The following is a 24953-nucleotide window of genomic DNA, read 5'->3' on the forward strand; positions in this document are numbered from 1 at the left end:
GGAGAGATAGCACAGCGGCGTTTGCCTTACAAGTAGCCGATCCAGGACCAAAGGTGGTTGGTTCGAATCCCGGTGTCCCCCGTGCCTGCCAAGAGCTATTTCTGAGCAGACAGCCAGGAGTAACCCCTGAGCAATGCTAGGTGTGGCCCAAACACAAAAAAAAAAAAAAAAAAAAAAAGAAAGAAAAGGAAAATATAGATCCATAAACCTATAGGTCCCACCTACTTAAAGGGGAAAATCCATTTTGGCAAATGTATTTTTAAAGTAACACAAATAACAACACCTTAACTGTAAATGATGAGAATGAGGCTTAAAAGTATCAAGGCGGTGAAAACTGCTGGAGATTACTGTACATCAGGAGCTGTGAAGTCCATGTTGATGTGGTGTGGTGTGGTGTGGTGTTGTGGTGTGTGTGTGTGTGTGTGTGTGTACAACAATAGGGATGGCAGTGTTATAACAACAGCAACTAAAGGAAAATTCTTCCACTGCCTGTAGTAAACAACCTTGGATGTGGTATGCTTTGTTGGAAAACCTTCCAAGATCTACATTTACTTCCCTGTTGTTAATTATCAGGATAAAAGATTTTTAAAACCATGACATGAAAGAAAAAAAATTAGGTAAACATTATGGGGAAAATTGGCATATGTGGCACATTAGGTTAAATTTAGCTTTGTTTTCTTCTGCACTTGAACAAAATTTCACATGTCCTTTTCATCAATCTATAGCAAGCTATTTATTTTCTAAATTAAAGAATGCTGGCTTTCTGCAGGAGCCCAGAACTACGCAAACTAGGCAACCATCTCTTCTCCTTAAGTGTGTATTTCTAAAAAGACACCATAGAGTAATGTGCTGTAAGAAAGATTACTTACAAGGCATTGAAAATACTATGAGATAATGACATAAATATAAGCAGTACAACTACAATAAATACTTTTTAACAGTATTCTTACTAGTCATGTATAAAGCATTTCACTGGAACTAGAGAGATAATATAGGAGATAAGACACTTGCTTTGTATTCAACCAATCCCAGTTCAATTCCTGGCAATGTAAATGGTCCCCTAAGCACTTCTAGGAGTAAGCCTGAGAATAGACAGGTATGACTCATTAGCCCACCAATAATACTGTATTATTTGACTGGTTACTCATAATTTGTCTATGAAGAGTCCCATGGCTTGTTCTCTCACTAATAACTGAAATTAACATATAAAAAATTGCAGGGGCCAGAGAGATAGTATGGAGGTAGGGTATTTATCTTGCATGCAGAAGGATGGTGGTTCCAATCCCAGCATCCCATATGGTTCCCCGAGCCTGCCGGGAGCATAGAGCCAGGAGTAACCCCTGAGTGGTGCCAGGTGTGACCCAAAAACCAAAAACCAAAAAAACCCAAAAAATATATAAAAAAAATTGCATACAATCATAAGTACTCCATATCTACCTGACTTTAGAATGATCTATCAAATTTATTAAAGAAGATAAAAGCTAGACATCATTTTTTGAAGAAATGCAACATTTTTAGGAATTCAAAATCAATTGTAACTACAAGCTATTACATAGCATAATTAATCATTATATATCCATATAGTACATAATATTTATCATAATATGCATATGATTGTGTTATTTATAATGTAATTATAACAATAAAAGATAAATATATGTCCCAAATACAACATAAATTTGAGTTGAAGACTTTCTCTACTCAGTTCCCATAGTAGATGACTTAAAGTTGAATAAATAATTTCAAGAACTAAAATTCAATTTGATGAGTACTGGTAATACCTTACATACATAAGTAATTCAAGATGAATCCAAATTTTTCAAATATTTGTGAAGCATTTAAATCACTTATTTCTAAGTCAGAAAACTGCCAATAAAGTCCTTAGGAGCTAAAAAAAAAAAAAAAAGACATTGCATTTGAATTGCTGCATAGGCGACAGGCAAAATGCAATAGAGATTTAGAGGTTTTTGAAAACATCTAATTACTAATTTGAAAACATAAGAATGATATAAGATCAGGGGCTGGAGAGGCACTAAAGGTAAAGTGTCTGCCTTGCAAGCACTAGCCTGGGACGGACTGTGGTTCAATCTCCCAGTGTCCCATATGGTCCTCCCAAGACAAGGAAGATTTCTGAGCACATAGCCAGGAATAACTCCTGAGCATCAAATGACTGTGGCCCAAAAAGCCAAAAAAAGAAAAGAAAAAAGATATAAGATCATAATACAAGCTAATAAGAATGGCATGAGATTAGATAACACTAATATTTGAAGCTATAATGATTTGCTAAAACAATATTCCAAACTCTTTCTTTTTTAATAATATATTTATTTAAGCACCATGATTATAAAAATCAAAATGTATGTGTGCTGGAGAACAGCATCATGTTTTAGAAAATATTTGTCAAAAGAGATCAGCAACAACAAAAAGGCCAACGTAAGGGTCTTAAGATGATAAATGAATCATTAACTCTCATTTCTGTGGTAAAGACAAATAATTGTGAGCCGCACAGACACTGATCTTGGGTAATAATTGTTTCCTTAGTTTTATTTTAATGAAAGCACATGTAACAGAATAACCACTATTTTAATAGAGACCAAAGAAACAGAGACAGATGAGAGTTTTGGAATAGGAAAGTGAGGCATTTAAAGAAACTTCATCTGTGGCAGTTAAGCTCACACTTGTTTAATGTCCAGTATCAAAAGGGGTGAAGGAACATTCAGTGGTAAAGCCATGGGGAAAGTAGACCCCATGGGTAAAGAGATGGTACTCAAGTAAAGAGAGGATGCAGCTGTAATAAAACAGAAGTTCCTCAAAACACACACACACACACACACACACACACACACACACATCCTATGACTAGCAAATGTGTAGCTGCACAAAGGAGAAAAAAAAATACCGACTCAAAATATAATGTACCATCACAGTCATAGTCACATTATATAAAGACAGTCGAAATAAAAGTGCAATACACTTTAATGGAAGGATAAAGTATATAGGGCTGTGGAATATGACATGGCCATAAAAAGGAACTACTGGGGCTAGAGAGTTAGTACAATTGGTAAGATACTTGACTTACACACAGTTGGTCTAGGTTCAATTTCTAGCACCACTTATGATACCAAATCTCCTAGAGCAAAAGACACACATGCACACACACACACACACACACACACACACACACACAAATCCTGCTGTTTTAGGTGAATATGGACAGGCCTTTATGGTACAATGCTAGTTGTGTGTGTGTGTGTGTGTTGTTTTGTTTTGTTTTGTTTTAAGTAAATCTTAGGACTAAAGAGACAGTGCAGCAGATAGGGCCCTTGCTCAAATGCAGCTAACTTGAATTTGATTTCTGGCATCCATATAGTCACCAAAGCCTGCCAAGAGTAATTTCAGGGAGCAGAGCCAGAAGTAACCACTGAGCACCACTGGGTGTGACCCCAAAATAAACAAACATAGAAAGACAGTAAAACTAAGTCCATGTTCTCTCTCTTATAAGTGGAATCTGAAAAGTGTAAAATGAAATGAGTTCATAGTAAAGCAGCAAAGTTAGAAGGGTCACTAGAACTATGAGCAGGGAGCAAGCAGAGAAACAGGTAAAGAGAAAAAGATAGAGTTCTAATTATTCCATGGGATAAAGTGCCTGATCTGGCAGCTATAGCTGATAAAAGGGTGCTATGTATTGAAGGCTGTAAAATTATATATTAAACATGCGTATAGTTACGGAAGTGTACCCTGAGGCCTCACTCCACCCCACTGACCAAAGGAGAAGCAGAAAAGCCTGCTGAAATAGAGCATATGTGTAGCTAAACCACACTCCTGCCACTTTTGAAATGTAAAGACCCACATAGGCTTAATTAACATTTAGTACTTCTGATTGTTAACTATGTCGACCCCCCCAGTGGATAGAGTCTGGTAAAATAATAAAAATAATAATAAATATATAATAAAAATCTCAGGGGAGAAAAGGCGGTGCTCTCTAGTCTTGCTAGCTACAGCTCTCTCAGTCCTCGAGACTAGGAGCCCCCTGACTCTGCTTTTCTCCCTTATACTGTCTATTTTCTTAATTCTTACAGCAAGAGGAGGCTTTACATATATATTGCCACAGAACTGACTTGAACTAAGTCAGAAGACAATGTTTCCTGATATGGCCACCACTAACTCAGTCACAAGAGAATCCCCCTATCTCAATGGAGCTCCCTGAGGATTTTCCCTGGCAGAGGGGGATGGACCAAAAAAAAAAAAAAAACTGAAAAGATGAATGCTCACACTACAAAAGAAAAATTGCAGCACAAAACCACACATGGGTAGAAAACCAAAGATTTTTACACAAAATGCTCAATTAGAAAGTCACCTTTATAATTTCTTTGCAAATAAATTCAAAGTAGAAATGCTTAGGGTATTTAATGAGCTCAATGTCACAATGGAATAGACTACCAATAAATCACAAGAGGATATGAGAGCAGCAATGAGAAGACCTCACCAGCAGGGTAACAGAAGCTGGGTAAAGAATCAATGAGCGGGGCAGGCGCAGTGGCACTAGAGGTAAGGTGTCTGCCTTGCCAGCACTAGCCTAGGACGGACCGCGGTTTGAACTCCCCGGCTTCCCATATGGTCCCCCAAACCAGGAGCAACTTCTGAGCGCATAGCCAGGAGTAACCCCTGAGCGTCACCGGGTGTGGCCCAAAAACCAAAAAAAAAGAAAAAAAAAAAGAATCAATGTTTAGAAAACTTTCAGACAGGTTTTCTGAAGACAGAAAAGAAGATTCAAAATGAATTAAGACCTTACAAGAGAATTTTAGGATGAGTTCTAGAGAAGCGACATAAGATCAGGCATAAGATATGGTTGCCGCTGGAGAGATAGCACAGTGGTGTTTGCCTTGTAAGCAGCCGTCCCTGGACCAAAGGTATTTGGTTCAAATCCCAGTGTCCCATATGTTCCCCCGTGCCTGCCAGAAGCTATTCCTGAGCAGATAGCCAGGAGTAACCCCTGAGCGCTGCCGGGTGTGGCCCAAAAACCAAAATAAAAAAAAAAAAAAAAAAAAAACGAAAAAAAAGACATGGTTGCCCACTCTTACCACTTCCATTCAATATAGTACCATAAGAATTTGCAATAGCAATTAGGTAAGAAAAAGATATCAAGAGCATCCAGATAGTAAAGAAAGAAATCAAGATCTCACTGTTTGATGGGACTATATTAAACTTAGAAGCTTCTGCACCTCAAAAGAAATAGTGACTAGGAGGATACAAAAGCCACCCACAGAATGGGAGTAACTATTCACCCAATACCCATCAGATAAGGGGCTAATATCCAAAATATACAAGGTACTGACAGAACTTAACAAGAAAAAAAATCAAACCTATCAAAAAATGGGAAAAAGAAATAAACAGATACTTCATCAAAGAAGAAATACAAATGGTCAAAAGACAAATGAAAAAATGCTCCACATCACTAATCATCAGGGAGATGCAAATCAAAACAACAATGAGGTACCATCTCACACCACAGAGACTGGCACACATCACAAAGACCAAGAACAATCAGTGCTGGCCGGAATGTGGAGAGAAAGGAACTTTCATTCACTGCTGGTAGGAATTCCATCTAGTCCAGCTTTTATGGAAAACAATATGGATATTCTTCAGAACTGGAAACTGAGCTCCCAGGAACACAAAAATACAATACAAAAATCCCTTCCTTACACCTATATTCATTGTAGCGCTATTTACAATAGCCAGACTCTGGAAACAACCAAGATGCCCTTCAACAGATGAATGGCTAAAGAAACTGTGATACATATACACAATGGATTATGCAGCCTTCAGGAGAGATGAAATCATGAAATTTTCCTATACGTGATGTTCATGGAATCTACTATGCAGAATGAAATAAGTCAGAGGGAGAGAGATAGACATAGAATAGTTTCACTCATCTATGGGCTTTAAGAAAAATTAAGGACATTATTGTAATAATCCCCAGAGACATTAGAGATGAGGGCCAAAAGGACCGGCTCACAATATGAAGCTCACAACAAAGAGTAGTGGTGCAGTTAGGGAAATAACTACACTGAAAACTATCTAGACAATGATAATGAGGGAGAGAAGTAGAAAGCCTATCTTGAAGACAGGCAGGGGGTGGGGGTGAGAGATGGGGGCATTGGTGGTAGGAATGTTGCACTGGTGAAGGGGAGTACTCTGTATATGACTAAAACCCAACTACAATTATGCTTTAATCATGGTGCTTAAATAAAGATTATATATAAATATATATTATATTTTTCATTTTACCATATTTTATTGATAGTTTTATATATAACATTTTACCACCTCTTAGCACCCCCTCTACTCCTAATTGAATGCTTTCCTCTACCATAGACATTGTTCCTTCCCTGTTCTATATCCTTCATACCTTTCAGTGGCATGTTTCCTATTGAAGACCATTTTTTTTGTTTCTGTTATCTTTGGCTATATCTATATCCTTCAAATGAATATTGAATAGTGCGTCAATATCCATGAAAATGTATTTTCTTCATTTCTCTAAGAAATGAAATTGTTGGTGAAATGCCTAGATTGTCAGGAATGTCCGTATTATTTTCCAGAAAGGCTGGACCAGTTTACACCAGCTGTGAATGAGAGTCCCTTTCTCCCCATATCCATGCCAACATTAGTTATTCTTGTTTGTGAATGACTACATTTTGTGACATTTGTGACATTTGTGATACTATATCTAGAAAGTCCTCTTAGAGACTGCAAAAAAAAATAGAAGAGAAACAATAAATTTATAAGTAAAGTGGTAGGCTATATTATGAATATCCGGTGGCTTTCTTACATGCAAAATAATATTTAAAGCAATCATATTCACAGTTGTATCTCGGAAAGTCAAGTACCTCAGAATTAACATAACTAAACAGGTGAAGACAATACAAAGAAACCTACAAAACACAACATCAATAAATAAAACAACAGAAAATAGAAACACATCCCTTGTTTATAGATTGGAAGGACAATATCAAAGATTGTACACATTCAGTGTACTCCTTATAGAATATCCATAACATTTTACAAAGAAATAGATCAAAAAACTCCTGAGAGTCATATGAAACAATAACCCTTCCAACCGCTAAAGAAATCCTGAGAAAAAGAAGATAGGAAACTTCAAAATGTACTACAATGTGGTAGCAATTAAAACGGAATGGGATTAGAATAAATACAGACTGACCATCAGATCAATAGAGTAGAATATCCTGAAAAATAATCTAAAGTAATTACCAGTTAATATTTGATAAAGGATCACAAAATATGAAATGGGAGCAAAAAAGCCACTTCAACAAGTGGAGTGGGGAAATTGGTCAGCTACATTTGAAAAAGGGAACTCAGACTTTTCTAATGCCACACACAAAAGTCAAACTAAAATGGATTAAATAACTGGATATAAGACCTGAATTCGGAGTTTTTGCCAGCATGGGGTTTGGCAGGCCTCCGCCATGCCAAAGGTCTTTTTAACCAGGCCAAGGAGGGATGCGGGACTTGGGTCACCCCAGCACCCTTCCACCTTCTTCCTCCGGAACTCCAGGGTTTCTCCTGGGCCATATGCCTGGGCAAGCCAGTGAGGTGGGTCCTGACGAGGAGCTTAAAGGTTACCCCAGGCTTTCCCCATTTCGCACCTGGCTCTGGAGGGAGGGTTTGGGTGGGGGCTTTGAACTTCTGGGCTTCCAGCTCTTGAAGGATCTCTTTCCTTCCTAGGAGCCGGGAGTTTTTGCCAGCATGGGGGAATGGCAGCACAAGAGGTTCTGGCTTCAGGAAGTCCCAGGCAAGTTTCCTTACTAAACCTCTCCATTGTGAGAACACGTGGGGGTGCTACGAATAGATAAATATTTGGATATCATTGGGTTTAATCTGTTTGTCATATTCAGAATGCCACTCAGAAGCTCATTTTATTCCTTTACTCCCTCATTCCCACCTCCTATTACCCCCACATTTAACCATTTTTTTGTACTAATGATTTTTGTTTTGGCTAAGGTGGATTGCATAAAGTAATGTTTTGGGGCGAGTCTGAAGCATCCGCAGGCAACAGGAGGATGACATGGCTCCTTGCGGTAGGCTTTTTGGCCAAGCTTAGTGGAAGATACAGTTTCAGCTGCCCCCCACAGCCTTCTCTCTCCTTCCTCCCAGTCCCCAGGGTTACCCCTGGCCACCTGCTCAGGGTCCCAGCAAGTGGGTTCCAGTGAGGAGCAGTTTAAAGGAGACCCCAGGCTTCCCCGTTCCTGGAGGGGGCAAGGAGATGTCTGGTGAACTTCCGGTTTCTAGCAATTAGGAAGCAAACGCCTCTCATGAAGTCGGAAGCTTTAGCAGGCAACACAGGAAGACATGGCTCCTTGCGATAGGCTTTTTGGTCAAGCTTAGGGTAAGATGAAGTCTTGGCTGCCCCCTGCAACCTTCTCTCTCCTTCCTCCCGGTCCCCAGGGTTACCCCTGGATGCCTACTCAGGGTCCCAGCAAGTGGTTTCCGGAGAGGAGCCATGTTGTCCCTGTGTTGCCTGCTGAAGCTTCCAACACCCCGAGAGATGTTTGACAGATGGTAGGTAGGTAGGTAGGTGGGTGGGTGGATGGGTGGGTGGATGGGTGGATGGATGGATGGATGGATGGATAGATAGATAGATAGATAGATAGATAGATAGATAGATAGATAGATAGATAGATAGATAGATAGATATAGACAGACAGACAGACAGACAGACAGACAGACAGACAGACAGACAAATAAGAAACTATTTACTGCATTTACTGCTCTCTTCCTAAATAAATAGCAAATACTAAAAAATAGGTAAAGAGCAACCAAGTTTCTTCATAATACAATTTGTAAAAGTTAAGTCTTTACCTATGCTTTTAACTTTTTTGGTTAGCAATATTGAAAGAAATCCATTGTGATTGTTTTTAACTAAGGAGATAAAGCTAAAGGCCTAGAGATTTTAAAATAAGTAAATACTCAATTTTTTAAAAAACTCATAAGCGGGCCCGGAGAGATAGCACAATGGTGTTTGCCTTTCAAGCAGCCAATCCAGGACCAAAGGTGGTTGGTTCGAATCCCGGTGTCCCATATGGTCCCCCGTGCCTGCCAGGAGCTATTTCTGAGCAGACAGCCAGGAGTAACCCCTGAGCATCGCTGGGTGTGGCCCAAAAACCAAAAAAAAAAAAAAAAAAAAAAAAAAACCTCATAAGCATACTACATGAATATTTCCCAAATACTTAAAATTCATAAACAAAAAATGTAAGCTAGAAATTCATTTAATAGAGTATCTTTTTAAATCAGAAGAATTATGGAAATTCCAGTCTTCTATTTCTTAGCTTAACTTTAAGGAAAAAGAGATGATTTTCCAAATAGATCCTATAATTTTCTCTATCTAAATAACTCTTTAAATGTTTTTTATATTAGCAGAGCTAAAATATCACATCATGAAAGAGCCAATAATCATAGTTGCTGTGAAGCCAGATACTTAATAATGGCCTTGACAATGACACCAGTTTTGGTAGGTCACAGAAATGCTATTTCATGTACCAGGACATATTCACCAGATTATATTTGTACTAAAGGTAGATTTTTAAAAAAAATTGCTCTGCCCTTGATCTGATTTTGGATTTACTTCTTTATCTAATTATATCCAAATGACTTGTTCCAGAAATTCTTTCAATATTAAATTCACAGATAAATAAAATGCATTCACTTAATATCAAGTATAAGAATAAATTTTAAACAGTAAATATCTTTATGTTTCATATTTGGATATTTGTAATAATAACAAGTCTTGAAGCTCTCAATTTACCTTTGATGATAAAGTTTACATATGCATAGACTCAATTTTCATAATCATGATAAAAATACCTATAATCTGTATTATGATAAATCTAATTCCATTAACAAAAAATTTAACTAATTTTCAACTTTATGTCATGCTTAAATTTTTTTCTGGCGGTGAATGATGATGAATGGAAACATAGTGAAGAAAAAAATCTAGCAAAATCTAGCAATGAAATCTATATTATTTTGTTTCCATGCTTCTTCTGAAGTCCACACAGTTCTGGGTATCTGAGGTGAGCCATGATGTACAGGCGGTTACACACACATATACACACACACTCTCACACACACACTCTCACACACATACACACAATTAGACTGCACCTTATACTCATCCACAATGATGCTGAGGGCTTCGTGGCCGGCTCTCCTCATGTCTTCCAGTTCTTGTTTATGCTTTTCCTGAAACAGAAAAGAATCAAACTATGATCAGATCTCTTGTTTCTGAATGATGAAACCACTGACTTATTGAGTGGTTTGTTTCTGGCACATCAAAGCTGCCACTAAAATCATAGATAACAGCTCTTTTTAAAAAGTTCTATTCAAGACACTGAGGAGGACTATAACATAGAGAAATAAGAAGGCAGCAGTCTCTGAGGAAAGAAAAGCCTGTTGATGTCCTGGGGCATCTAGGAGATCAGATCCTGGACCCTAACTTGGAGAACTACCACAATTCTGGGACTTCACATTGTGTTATTACTCTACCATAAGTATTTAATATAGAAAATGCAGAAAATAACTAATATAAGCAACCAAAACACCCTGGACCTATCCTACACCTGAGAAATGAATGGATAGACTCTCAGTACCATGTTACCCTCCAACAAGACATAACTACTTTCCAGTTTCTCAACTTCAATTTCAAGCTTTCAAAGCAATGCTGTCAGATATAACAGAGGTAAACATAGGAAGAAAAATAGAAAAGGCATAAAAAGTCATGGGTGATCGAGATAATAATTAACAAAGAGTTAAAATATATTTGAGGGCAGGGAAGGTACTTGCTGAAGTACAGAAAGAACAAGCAAGGTACAGCTGACCCAGGTTCCATCCTCACCACCACTTGAGGTCCCCTGAGCCCTGTCAGGAGCAAGCCTGAGCACATGGCCAAGAGTAAGCATCCCGTAAAACTGAATGTGCTCAAAACAAATCAAAAATTTTAATTTGTGTTAAAAAAAAAGTATATAAAATGAGGCCAGAGCAATAGCACAGCAGGAAAGGCATTTGCCTTGCACATGACGACACAGATTCAATCCCTGAAATCAAATAAGCAAGCACCACCAAGGAATGACAACACTTACTAGACTAGACTTACTGCTTTCCCCACTAAAATACCATTACAGCGTCATAGAAATTTTAAAAACAACAGATCATAAAAAGCAGTCCCTTAGTGTAAGGTAACAATTCAAATCAGTACTCAGTTATCAAGTCTAAACTTAACAGTAAGCATGTGAAAGTCTGAGGACAAAGGGAAAAAAAAGGGTCTCATCTATACTAGCAGGTATGGACAAGAGTCCAGGCAAGTCACTGAGCTCAGCAAAATTCTCAATCCAGTTGAAGAGAACCTCAAATCAACACTCCATGCAAAGTCAATGGCATTAAGCAATCACTGGAAGAGGAAAATCAACCAATTCAAACAATAATTAGTTCAGAGTATTTAAAAAGCATCCATACAAATAGAAAGGAAAGAGCTAAATATATAATAGCAAGCCACAGTAACAGAATTCTGAGTGTGGAGTAACCTATCAGGAAGCAAAACCCACTATTTGCTTCTTACAGAAAACACGCCTAAATTCACAAGTTAAATAGAAGCTCATAATGAAAGAATAAAAGTCATACAAGTCAATAGTAAGGGGAAAAAAGGCAGCTAGGATAGACATATTTTATCATACCCACTAGCACTCAGTCTAAACAAAATAGACACAAGGATGAAACTACTGATTGATTTAGGGAATAAGAGATCAATAAGAATTTTTTTCTTCTTTTCTTTATATTTTTTTTGGGGGGGCACACCCGTTTGACGCTCAGGGGTTACTCCTGGCTATGTGCTCAGAAATCGCCCCTGGCTTGGGGGGACCATATGGGACGCCGGGGGATCGAACCGCGGTCCTTCCTTGGCTAGCGCTTGCAAGGCAGACACCTTACCTCCAGCGCCACCTACCCGGCCCCTATTTTTTTTTTTCTTACCTTCAAACAGAACCACATAACTTGAACCATCTTGTTCTGCCTCACAAATTGAGGGGGAAAAAATGGAGGGCACCAAGACCAAACAGTTGTATGAACATTGAGTAGAAATAAAAAATGATCAGACTTGAACACCAAATCCAAAGCCAACAACAACAGAACAAATACCCAATCTATAACAGGCTAGACACAGAAGGGACCAATTAAACTAGCAGCCTGGGGGGCAAAAGGAGGGGTGATATGGGATGCATGCTGGGAATAGGGGTGGACATTGGTGGTGGGAATGCCCCTGATTCAATGTCACTATGTACCTGAAGTACTACTGTGAATGATTTGTAATTCACTTCGGTCAAAATAAAAATTATTAAAAATTTTTAAAAATAGAACCAAATCTTAGCACAAATGTACCAAATGAAAATTGTAAAACTTCTGTACTCACCTAAAGAATTATATTGATAGAAATACAAAAGGTAGTAGAGGCTTAACACTCCACCTCCACACTAGACAGATTATCAGTAAAGATACAAGAATCCTAAATGAAGAACTAGACGAACGGGGATTAATGGACATGCAGAAGGCCCAAAAATACACATTCTTCTGTAATGCAAATGGAATATTATTCTGGGTATATGAAACATTTGGGCATAAATCAAACATACATAAATATGGAAATCATAACAAGCACGCTCTAGAACAGGGGTCTCAAACTCAATTTACCTGGGGGCCACAGGAGGCAAAGTTGGGGTGAGGTAGGGCCGCGTAAGAGATTTCGCTTACCGAATATTCGCAATAAAAGATCGCATTAGTAAGAAAAAGTATCGCAAAAAATCACATTAAACATTTGCATACCCCGAAAGGAACTGCTGGGGTATGCGAATGTTTAATGTGATTTTTATTGCGATTATTCAGTAAGCGAATAATCACAAATACTGCAATATTTGAGGGCCGGCCGCAGGCCACAAAATGTTGTATGGAGGGCCGCAAACGGCCCTCGGGCCACGAGTTTGAGACCCCTGCTCTAGGATCATAATGGTAGATAAGTAAAAATATAATCACTGTGAGAGAGAATAAAGATACAAGAGATTTACAATCAACCTATCTTCAAAGTAATCAAATTCCAATTTACCATAGTGATAGCTTTCTTTTAAAATGTCAGATGCAAAAACTTCATTAGAGAGGAAAAAAAAATCAAAAATAATGACATCACTTTAAATTAAATAAAATTACTTATAAATAAGAAAATTCAAAGATAAGCTGTTTTGGTGAATTAGGTTCATAAATAAGGGAATTGAGGCCTGAACAACCAGAAGATCTGTTTATGCTCCCCGAGTTCAGTGTGATCCCAGATCAGATCTTCCAAAAGCAATCTCCATGTTTTCTAGAAAATACTGTGGCAAGGAATGAACTATTTGAGTGTATTTCTAGTACCCATAACCAGAAGTATGTCCTATAGAGAGCACAACAAGCCTTCTTTAAGCCATGCTTCCTGATGAAAGATGTAGATCAGTTCTCGGAGCAAAATATGTAAGTCATTCAGAAATTTTGGTCAGACAAAGTGACATAAAATCAGGTTCTTTTTCATTGAGTGAAATTAAAAAATGATCAGACTTAAACACCAAACCCAAAGTCAACAACAACAGAATCGATACCCTATCTACAACAAGCTATACACAGAAGGAACACTAGCACTCTGGGTGGCAAAGGAGGGAGATATGAAACAGATGCTGGGAAAAGAGGTGGAGGAAGGACAACCCTTGTGGTGGAAATGGCCCTGATTCATTATCAATATGTACCTTAAATATTACTGTGAAAGATTTGTTATTTACCTTTTGGTCACAATAAAAAGTATTATTTAAAAAAATCAGGTTCTTTTTAAAGGCAATAAAAAACACATTTTAACCAACTCATGATCACCCAGTCACTATTTCTTACCAAAAGTACTAAGTATACAAAGTATATTAGTTAATGAGAGGATCAGACATGACTGGTATTAGAAAAAAAATTGTTGAGGTAAGCAGAAATTACATACTCAATTATAGGTGCACTAAAAAAAATCACCAAAATTGCTGAGATAATCATCACTGATATCCTAAAAAATGCAATGCAGTTATTTGAATCAAAATTTATATTAAAAATGTTTAAAGTCCAACTATCTGGCACAAATTGATATTTATTTCTCGATTCACATAATATTACTGTTGGCCACTGACAAACCAAGAACAATCCATGCTGATTATCTTTAATAAATTAATTCATCCTAATAATGGGGTCCTCTGTCGTATATATGTTTCAAGCCAACATTTTATGGCTTTTTTTTTTCAGAATAAATTAATCCAACTTAAATAAAGGAAGATGGGGAGAGGAAAGGTTAGCACACCCCAAAGATTTAGCCATTCGAGCCTATCTGGTAGAAAATGCTTCTCATTTTCTAAGTTCTTTGGCTAAGAATCATCTATAATTAGGCTGAACAGAATTAGAAGTCTTGCCAGACTGAGAAAGGCTTTCCAGCCCCAGGCTTCACCCCACTTTCTCTGAAGCCACAAGATTACATCCCTTTCATGACAACTAATCAACAAGATTGGATAAGGCAGACAAACACCTCTGGATATACCAAAAGGAAATTTTTCAGGGCAAGGAAATCAAAATAAGATAGTAGGATAACATCCAACCCATGCAATAAAAAGTTCTGACTATAAATAAGCACCCCACAATACCAAAATCTCAAGAATCCAGCATACCCAGGCGACCTCATTGGAAAGGTCATTCAGAAAAATACAGATGTGAAGAACACTGTTACACTCGAGCCTCTCCAAACAGAACAGAGACCACATTCTCTAAGACTTGAACTTGACAAATGAGGCAAGCAGGGTGGGAGGGCCATTCACGACATTGTCATAAAACAGCAGGCCCTTTCCTGGGAATGCAGGTGACATCTCTACCTTCTCTCACTGACCTACTTCAGTGTCAGTCCAGCCAGTGATACAAAAAATAACTGACAGAATCCTTCAAAATCACATTGAACCAGACTTCTAGATTCGTTCAGAAACTTAACCTACTGAGGAACACGACCATATATAAGATTAGCCTAATGATATAAAATAATATCACATATTGAAATAAAGCTTTTTTTTTGCCACAGTAAATTATACCCCGTATTAATACCTTGAATAAATAGTCTCTTTAGTTTCTAATTTCTAAAACCCTTCAAAAGTTCATTGCCCTCTTTTGTCTGATCCCAGTCAGGGTTGTTTCAACACATGCATGGATTTCATCAGCACACAGAGCTCAAAGCAATCAACTTTGTGGAGTCCTCTAAAAAATATGATATAACAAATTAAAGAATTTTTCACTCTCTTAAAAAAATGATATAAAATTCAAGGTAACAAAACAAGCTTCTGTAAGTTTCCTAATCAATGCAATGATAAAAAAAAAAAATGACCCGAAGAACCCACAGCTGGCTCACACTGCTAGAGAAGAATAAATTTCTCTATGTTAACTTACAAGGCCCAGGCATGGTAACGTCATGCCTATGTCTAAGTCACAATGGCAAGGGCAAAAATGGTGAAGTGAGAGGAGAGGAGGACTGAGGCAAGAGGTCCGATGAAATTGAGTCACTCGAAAGATGAAACCACATCATCAGAGATGACACTGTGCATACAAAAGATTATAGTGCTGTCATGAGCATTTCTTAGTGACAATCTGTCAGAAAGGCCAAATCCTACACAGCTCAAATGTGGCCTCCTACACAGCTCTCTGGCTTAATGCCTGGCTAATTTGTTGATTGGACTGCCTGCTCCAACAGCTACTTCACAGCCACCCTTATTATTTGCTCCAATAGTAAAGGCAGAAATTCTACTTTGTGCCAAATTAAAAAGAAATTACTAGTTATCTTTAACTTTGTTGGAATCTTCAAAGGCAAAGTGCCTAGAGAAGCAGATAGAAGGAATGTAGCCAAGAACAGACACCATCAGAAGCTGGAAGAAGCCAAAGAGGCAGCAAGGAATAGGCCATGCTCAAAGTTTCTGCAAGTGCATGGCCCTAGTCAGGCTTCTGCCCACCCATCAAGAGGAATAAGTTTTGTTTTTTTTTTCCTTTGTTTTTTTCGGGCCACACCCATTTGATGCTCAGGGGTTACTCCTGGTGCACTCAGAAATTGCCCCTGGCTTGGGGGGACCATATGGGACACTAGGGGATCTAACCACGGTCCTTCCTCAGCTAGCGTTTGCAAGGCAGACACCTTACATCTAGTGCCACCTCTCCAGCCCCAAGTTTTGTTATTTTTAACTCTCCACATCTGTCCCTCTTTGAAAGGACAACTTCTTTTAACTTCAAATTTGTTCCAGAAGACTCAGATTATGGACACAACAAGATATTCTCATCACAGTGCCTGTGTGAATGTTGCTTCAAGACAATGACCCAGAGGCCCATGTACCACCATAATTTTCCACTCAAATTCTAGGCTTCTTCTAAAGAGAAACTAGCTATATGAATCCATCCCACTTATAGGAGTTTTATCTCTAATGAATTTTTTATGTTGAAAATATGAAGAATGTCTAAGTTGTGTTAGCTGGATAATAGTATATAAGTAGAATTATTTGAACATATTCAAAATAAAACACATCACATGCATACTGCTATTCTGTGTAAATACTATAGATGATTTCATAACTGATTCTTGACATGAAAGACCTTCATCTCCAGGGAACCATATTCCATTCAAAAAGTATGCCACAAACTAAAAGAAAATTAATAAATTAACCATTCAAATTGGAAACAACTGGCCTGAAAAAAAAAAAAATACTTGATATACCAATGCTTTAATAGACACTCAGTAACCTGAAGTGAAAGTAAGGCTAAAAAATAAATTTTTGATATCCAGATAAAACACATCACTAATATCAAAATATTCTGACAAAAATAGATATTCTGACAGGTGTATTAATTTGAATAAATACACTAAAAATAAAAGTATCTTCTTTGGTTAGTAACAATCCATTTAAAAAATAAAATAAGAAATCATTATGTACTGATGCATGTAAATATACAAAGTTAAAATAATTACCAAATTTTAGATTAGAAAACAATTTTCATGCAGTGTTTTTGCAATCTTTAAAGTGAATCAATTAATTACCTTTGGCTGCAAAAGCACAAGTCCACAAACAGATTCATTCCCTCCCACCCCATCCCCACCCCCGTCTTCCACAACCCCTGAATATCTTTCATAGTCAGGAATTTAAGATGCTACACATGTAAAAAAAAAAATAACAACTTTTAGGACTCGTATAAAATTTTCCGAACTAGGGCCAGAGAGGTGGACCAGGTGGTAGGGCGTTTGTCTTGCACGCAGCTAACCTAGGACAGACCTCCATTCAATCCCCAAGCATCCCATATGGTCCGGACCCTGAGCCAGGAGCGATTTCCAAGTGCATAGCCAGGAGTAACCCCTGAGCATCACTGGGTGTGGCCCAAAAACCAAAACAAACAAACAAACAAAAAAACCTTTCCAAGCTTTAATAAAAGAGTCACCAATGAACTGAGCCTATCTCTGCCAAACGTTTGTTTAGCACAAGATTTAGGAGACAATGAGGGTTCGACAATGAGGACAATGAGGACAGATACTACCATTCTGAGTGACATACAGAGTGAATAGTTTTGCCAATGCGACTAAAGGAAGACTTGCCAAATATAAGTCAGCAACATGATATAGGTATACATATCTCAATGCTCCAATAATTCTTATGGTTAGTGTATCAATGAGTCAGAATCTCTTTCTGTTAGGCCATTAATTACTAGTTATTTTAAATTCACAGCTAACCAGGTGATATCAGAATAAAATCTTGCAATAAACTCTATTCCAAGAATATCCCACTTTTAAAAATTAGGGCTCTGGTGACAAGGAATGTCTGTTTATTTTATCCATTTAATTAAAAAAAATTTTATTAAAATGATCTATTCATTTTTGTTTGTCAGAGAGTGATTGAGTTTTTAAAAATTAAAACTTTTGTTTATTTTTGGACCATTCCCAGCAGTGATCCCTTAGGTATTATCGGGAACATTCAGTGCGAGGGATCACACCTGAGCTTCCAAGCTGACTAAGCCTTTGGTGGCCCTACTTTGTGCATTAAATCTCTACACTACATGCTACTCCAACCATAGCCCAAGCATTCCTCTCTCTCAGCATCTAGGAGATGCTTCTGCATCATATCCAGGTGAGCCCAAAGCTAGTCTGGCAGGTAGCTACTCCAGCCCAGAGGAGCACTATCATTCTGCTGGGCCTCAGTTCAGAAACCTGTGAATTAAATGCTCATTCTCCTCTACCACATTCTGAGGCAAGTTCTTACTCAGCAGCCCCAAGTTGATCTGTAAGCCCTTCAGAGGGCATAGCCCAGACCAGACAATGAGCAGGCCATGTACAGCTCCACCAGAGATTACTGAGAACTCAGGCTCATATTCTAAGCTGCTGACGGAGAAAAATAGTGAAATTTTCTTAATTCTCTTAATTTAAAAGAAGCATCAAGTTTAGAATCTTCTGTATCGTAAAAGAAACAACTAAAATAAAATAACAAAGAAAAAACTTCTCTCACCACATATCTGACAGATATTTATAATATATAAATAAATATAAATATATATTTATATATTATATATAAATAAATAAAGAATATATCTGAGATACATAAAGAATATGCAGAAATTAACAACAAAAAATCAAAAAATGAAAAAGTGGTCTTTGCCATTTATCATCAGAGAAATTAAATGTAAAACAGCAATCAGATACCACTCATACCAGTAAGGCTGGTACACATCAAAAAAGTAAAGAAGCTCACTGCTGGCATAAATGTTCAGGGGAAGCAGCTCTCATGCATTGTGGAGGAAATGTCTCTGTGAATTGGTCTCTGTGAAAAAGCATAGAGACTTCTCAGAAATGAACTGTGACAGCTACACCAAGATCCCCAAAATCATATTCTGGAGAGATATTTACTTGTATTCTTATGTTCATAGGAGCACTAGTCACAGTACTCAAAATTTGGGAACAACCAAGTACCCAAAACGATGATGGGGTAAAGAAAATGTGGTATAGAACCACAGTGAAAGCTACTCAGCTATTAAAAAAAAAAAAAGATGGAATATTGCAATCTGCTGCTATGTGAATGAAACAAGAATAGTATGCTGAGTAAAGCCAGTAAGATGGAGGACAAACAGAATGACCTCTTTCATAGGTAGAAATAAGTAATAAATAAATATAAACAAAGGGAGGGAGGTTGAGAGAGAGGGAAGAAAGGATAAATAAATAATAAATAAACAAACACAGTAAAAGAACAAAGAGCCAATGCTGAAAGTCCTGAGAGTGTTCTACCAAACTGAGTTTCCAAAAGCATGATATAGGCACTCTGGTGGTAGATGTATAATGGGAAGACTGTGTCTGGAACTCTTATGAACAGTACTGTATATCAGAGAGCCTACACAAAAAAAATGAAAGAAAATAAAACAAAATAATTAGGAATCTGAATTGCAGAACCATATATATATATATATATATATATATATATATATATATATATATATATATATATATATACACACACACACACACACACACACACACACACACACACACAATGTCTGAACCCTTTTCCCATCTTAGGAAATGAATCACTCATTGGTTATTCCTAATTATATATTATCGATGTCCAAAGTTAGATTTTACATAATCAAAATAAATTTCTTGTTATTTAATATCCTTTAAAACCATTTATCACACAAATTGGTAAGAAATTTATCCTAGGGCCTGAGCAATAGTACAGTGGGCAAGGAGTGAAACATGAATGCTACTCCTCCCCATGCCCTAACTTTCTACTAAACTTTCTACTAAAATGTTAATATCACCTGGATGGTCAAACCCACCCACTCCTGGGAGGAGCTGCTGTTTGGAATAAAGAATAATAGGGCTGGCTGAGGAGAGGAAATTGGGCTAGAAAGCAGACACAGGGAGGATGCATAGAGGGCAGCTGAAAGAGGCTGCATGAAAAGCTTAGCATCCAGATCAGGGGCTATAGGCAGCGTGCCATGCCAAGAAAGGTCTCACTTCAATCTAGGACTTTATATTTTATATTTATACAACACAGGAGTATAGAATCAGTATGCCCTGAGCACAGCCAGGTGTGGGAAAGAAGAATGGAAGTAAGAGAGGGGAGGGAGGGATGGAGGGAGATAAAGGGGAAAGGAGGGAGGGAGGGATGGAAGAAATGAAGAAGGAAGGAAAGAAGGACGGGAGAGAGGGAGGAAAGGACGGAAAGAAGAAGGAAGGAAGGAAGGAAGGAAGGAAGGAAGGAAGGAAGGAAGGAAGGAAGGAAGGAAGGAAGGAAGGAAGGAAGGAAGGAAGGAAGGAAGGAAGGGAGGGAGGGAGGGAGGGAGGGAGGGAGGGAGGGAGGGAGGGAGGGAGGGAGGGAGGGAGAGAGAGAGAGAGAGAGAGAGAGAGAAAGAAAGAGAAAGAAAGAAAGAAAGAAAGAAAGAAAGAAAGAAAGAAAAAGAAAGAAAGAAAGAAAGAAAGAAAGAAAGAAAGAAAGAAAGAAAGAAAGAAAGAAAGAAAGAAAGAAAGAAAGAAAGAAAGAAAGAAAGAAAGAAAGAAAGAAAGAAAGAAAGAAAGAAAGAAAGAAAGAAAGATCTTAAAGGGCAATTTTTAGATATAATCATAAAGACATTATACTAATAAAACCAACTTCTGGCTCACCAGAATAAACTTCTTTTACCTCTTGTGCTTACTACAAATTTATCAGGGCAAATCTAATTGTATAAAAACAATTTACTGAAACCAGAAAGTAAAGCCAATAAGGAGCTTGCCTTGTACATGACCAACTAGGGTTCAATACCCAGCACAAGGAGAGATCCTTGAGCATAGAGCCAGGAGTAATGCTGAGCATCACTGGGTGTGTCCCCAAAACCAAAAGAAAAATGAAAATACTTTTTATTGTCTGCTAGATGTGGCACTCAAAGGAACTTTCCAAAAATAGACTAATTTGTTATGACTATCATCCCTATTATATCCTAGGCTTCAAAACAAGGGAAAATATTATAATTCAAGATCAGTAGTTTTCCCAGTGTCTTAAAAGGATTTCCCCTAACGAGCTGATGAGTAATGCTAGAGCACCTCACTGTTTTCATAGAAAAGACTTCTTATCTTCGTACCATAATTTTCTCCTAGCCTGACCGGTTTCCTCGAATGAACCTCTTCTCAGAGAACAGCTGAGCTAGCTGTAAATCTCCAATGCCCAGGATTCATCCTGAGATCACTGGCAACTTGCAAACCACAGCATGAAGTTCAGGGAGGATTTAAACACGTCCCTGGTACTGAAATGTAGCATTTTAGCCTGTAGTTCATCAGTTTTATATGACTACCGTGAAATAAATATAAGGGGAAATCTGCAAATGGCTGGTGCCTCCCTCAGAATATTTCCTGATCATTTTAATAAATTTAAAACCACCAGATTACAACCCTGACAGATGCCTTTGCTTGAGAGACTTTATTGAAAAGACCAAAAGCCAATTCTAGTCTGGAAACAAGGATGGTTTTTGCTAAAATAAAAGTAATAGCTAAGGCTAAGATAAATCTTATGGCCCTACAGTGATGACTAATAGTCTCTTTTCAAGACTTTCTCCCTGCAGTGGCTTTTTAGCTAAGTAAGGCTTAAAGAAGCATAAACATGGTAGTGGCTTAGTCCCTACAGGCCCTGTGATCACCGCACCTGTATGGGAGCCATGGCTGGTCACGTTCCAGCATGGCTGCTACACCCCAACTGGGCAGGGTGATTCGTTCCAACATCCAAGCAATGATCTCACCCCAGGCGAACATTCTTCACCTTGCCTGACCCTCAGTATGCATCTACAGTCCATTGCCACCATTTTTTCTCCAGGTATTCCTTCAGCTTCCATGCCATTAAACAGTATACCCAGCTCCAGCATATGCAAACCCAATGCAATAAAATAAAGTAGGACATCTGTGTACACACAACAGAGTTTATAGTGCATGGGCTGTATCTTGTTTTAGATCTAACAGACCCATATTTGAGCTAGGCCACAGAAGGGAGAATTTGGTGGGAAAGAAATAACAAAGTTCTGAAGTGAATTAGTAAAGTCGACCAAAGGACAAAGACTACAATCCAACCCAAACACCTTGCTTCAGTAATACTTTCATAAAGTTATTGACTCTGAGGTCCAACACTGAATCATTATTTGCATAACAGGAAATTTTAACTTTCTTATTATTTCAGGAAAACTTTATTTTCCATTCAATACCATACGCAGAGTCCAGGTATGAAGATGTGTTTTTATATTTTTGAGGCAATCAATTTTATGAGGTGCATGGGAAATAAATGGAATGCAGCTTTTCCCAAACACTATAATTTCTTGTTTCTTTTCCAATATCTGGAGTATATCATCTACCTCTATCTCCAAAGACACCAACTAAAATAATATTTTCCTATTTTTAAGTATATAAAGCAAATAAATACTTAAAGTATTTTGTTTCTTTGTTTGTTTTTTGGGTCACACCCGGCGGCACTCAGAGGTTACTCCTGGCTCTGCACTCAGAAATCACTCCTGGCAGGCATAAGGGACCATATGGGATGCCAGGATTTGAACCACCATCCATCCTGGATCAGTTGCATGCATGGCCAATGCCCTACAGCTGTACTATCTCTCTGGCCCCTTATTTTAAGCAAATAAAATTGTCCTGTATATGAGTGCTAAGACTAAAAAGGTACTTCTTATGGAATCCCACTACCTTATTTATAAACACAAAGAAAAACGTTGATTGCCACCTCTCCTTCACACAAAGCCACTAAGCTCACACTCAGAGCCTGTAGAAGCAGAGCTGACCCACCCTGAAGTCACCCGGTGCATATAGGTGTGGAGGGAAGAGATGCCAGTTCCACTTTCAGACCAGCACTCACTCCACCATCTACCAAGGAAGCATTTTCCAGGGCCTCAGGGCTCAGTACTTGTTACTGACTTGGCACAATCCACACCCTCCTGATAAGTAGATGCTTTCACAAGTATCACCAGGTCCTTTCATCCAGTAAAAAATGTATGACCTAAGAATCAAACCTATGGCTCAATGTTTAAAAAGTTTTAAAATGACTATGTACATCTGATTTCCTCTGAGCTTCTTAACAGTCCACTTTCCCCATATTCTGTTATTTCCAGGTCGTTGTTCTGACAACAGAAACAACTCAGAGCTATGAGCTGTCTCCTGAGTACTGACTGAGGATCCTCAGGAGCCTCACCATTCCACTGTTCATAGGGATGCCTGGGAAAGGCCCACAAATGCCTATATGTATGTGTGTGGCTGAGTTTCCAGAGACAGCCAAGGAGCAGAACTAAGGCATTCAGGATGACTATAGTCTTCGCTACCCTCAGACAGATGCACAGCCATAGATCAGATAAACGTGGAGTGACACATTTGACGCAGTATATGACAAAGTCACTGACACAATGACACAAGTGCTAAAAAAGTCTATTTTCCCACTATCAGTGAATGAGTCCCTTTCTTTCCACATCCATGTGTAAGATATTCTAATGATCAGGGCAGAGAAATATATAGAAAATTCAAATGATAAGATGTAATCTTATTTTTTAAATGATACAACAAAAATAGAGAGAGAGCCAGCAATATATTTAACTTAACCAGATGGGGGGAAAAAAAAGAAACCTTAGTATAGACAAAGAGGTGACAAAACAGGCATGTTCCTTAATTTCTTAGTGAAAGTGTAAGTTTGTACAATATTCTAAACACACTAGGAGTGGCTATACTGAAATTATCTCTTTATGAGTAACTTACTGATTCCTGTAAAATTTCAATTTGTGAACTCTGTTAAAGAGAGGTTATGCTCACTTTCTGAGCAAAAGAAAGTTAATGACAAGAAATAAGAATGGTAAAGATATATTTGGTCACCTTTCAAATATACAACCATTTAAAAAAATGCAGGATCTTATTACATGAGAAAAAAATGGGACAGGAAGGGAAGAGGTTTTGCAAAGTAAGAGATGTGAGACTGAGAGGATCAGCAACAGGCACAGAACTGAAAGTAGGAGCCAAGGATAGGAGGAAAGTGGCTGATCAGAGGTTACCATGTATGTGCTGTGAGCAGTGATCAGCTGAACCCTAAACTGGGCACTACTGAGATTGTGCACAATGCTGGCATCTGGTCTCTATAATGTTTTCTTTGCTATCATTTTGTCTGTGGTGCTGGGAATAGAGCCCAGGGACTCATATAGTCAAAGTCAGTGGCTTGCCTGAGCTCCCATTCTTGCCCCTCAGTCTCCAATTTTAGAAGCAAGTAGAGTCAGTAGCCAATTTACATCTAATTTTCATGATCAACATTCTCACTCTAGCTAAAATGAAACCTCATCTAATCCTTTCTTAGATTTTTTTTAATAGGATACCAAAAAAATTTAAAAAAAAAACCTCATCTTGTTGTTTTTTGTTTGTTTGGCTTTCATTTGGGGGCCAAACCCAGTAGTGCTCAGAGGATAGTCCTGGCTCTGCACTCAGAATCACTCCTGGCAGGTTCGGGGTACCATATGGGATGCTGGGGATTGAACCCGGGTCCGTTCCGGGTTGCCACATGCAAGGCAAATGCCCTACCGCTGTGCTAGTGCTCTGACCCCTCATTTTGGTTTTTTTAACCACAAAACTGTCATTTATTGGCAACAACTCAATCTAAGAGCAGGTTGTCTTATCACATCATTTAACGATAAGATGAAATCAGAAATCACATCATCCTTTGATCTGTGCAAAAGCCAAGATCACTAACTACAGAAGACCGTGACAACCATGACTGGGCAGAACTTATCCTGGGACCAATAAAAGACTCTAGTCGCTTTGGCCTACGATCTGTACAACAACCAAGATCTCTAAT

At 38.2% G+C, this 24953-nt stretch overlaps 1 protein-coding gene across 1 annotated transcript in view; it reads right to left on the reverse strand.

Annotated features, from left to right (window-relative positions):
- CCDC91 (coiled-coil domain containing 91) overlaps positions 1-24953 on the reverse strand; it is a 258097-nt gene that overhangs the window by 141358 nt on the left and 91786 nt on the right. The window contains 1 exon segment of the mRNA XM_049783896.1: positions 10180-10257. Coding sequence (XP_049639853.1) covers positions 10180-10257 — 78 coding nt within the window.

Source organism: Suncus etruscus, chromosome 11 (assembly GCF_024139225.1).
Source record: "Suncus etruscus isolate mSunEtr1 chromosome 11, mSunEtr1.pri.cur, whole genome shotgun sequence".
In the NCBI taxonomy this organism is placed as follows: Eukaryota; Metazoa; Chordata; class Mammalia; order Eulipotyphla; family Soricidae; genus Suncus; species Suncus etruscus.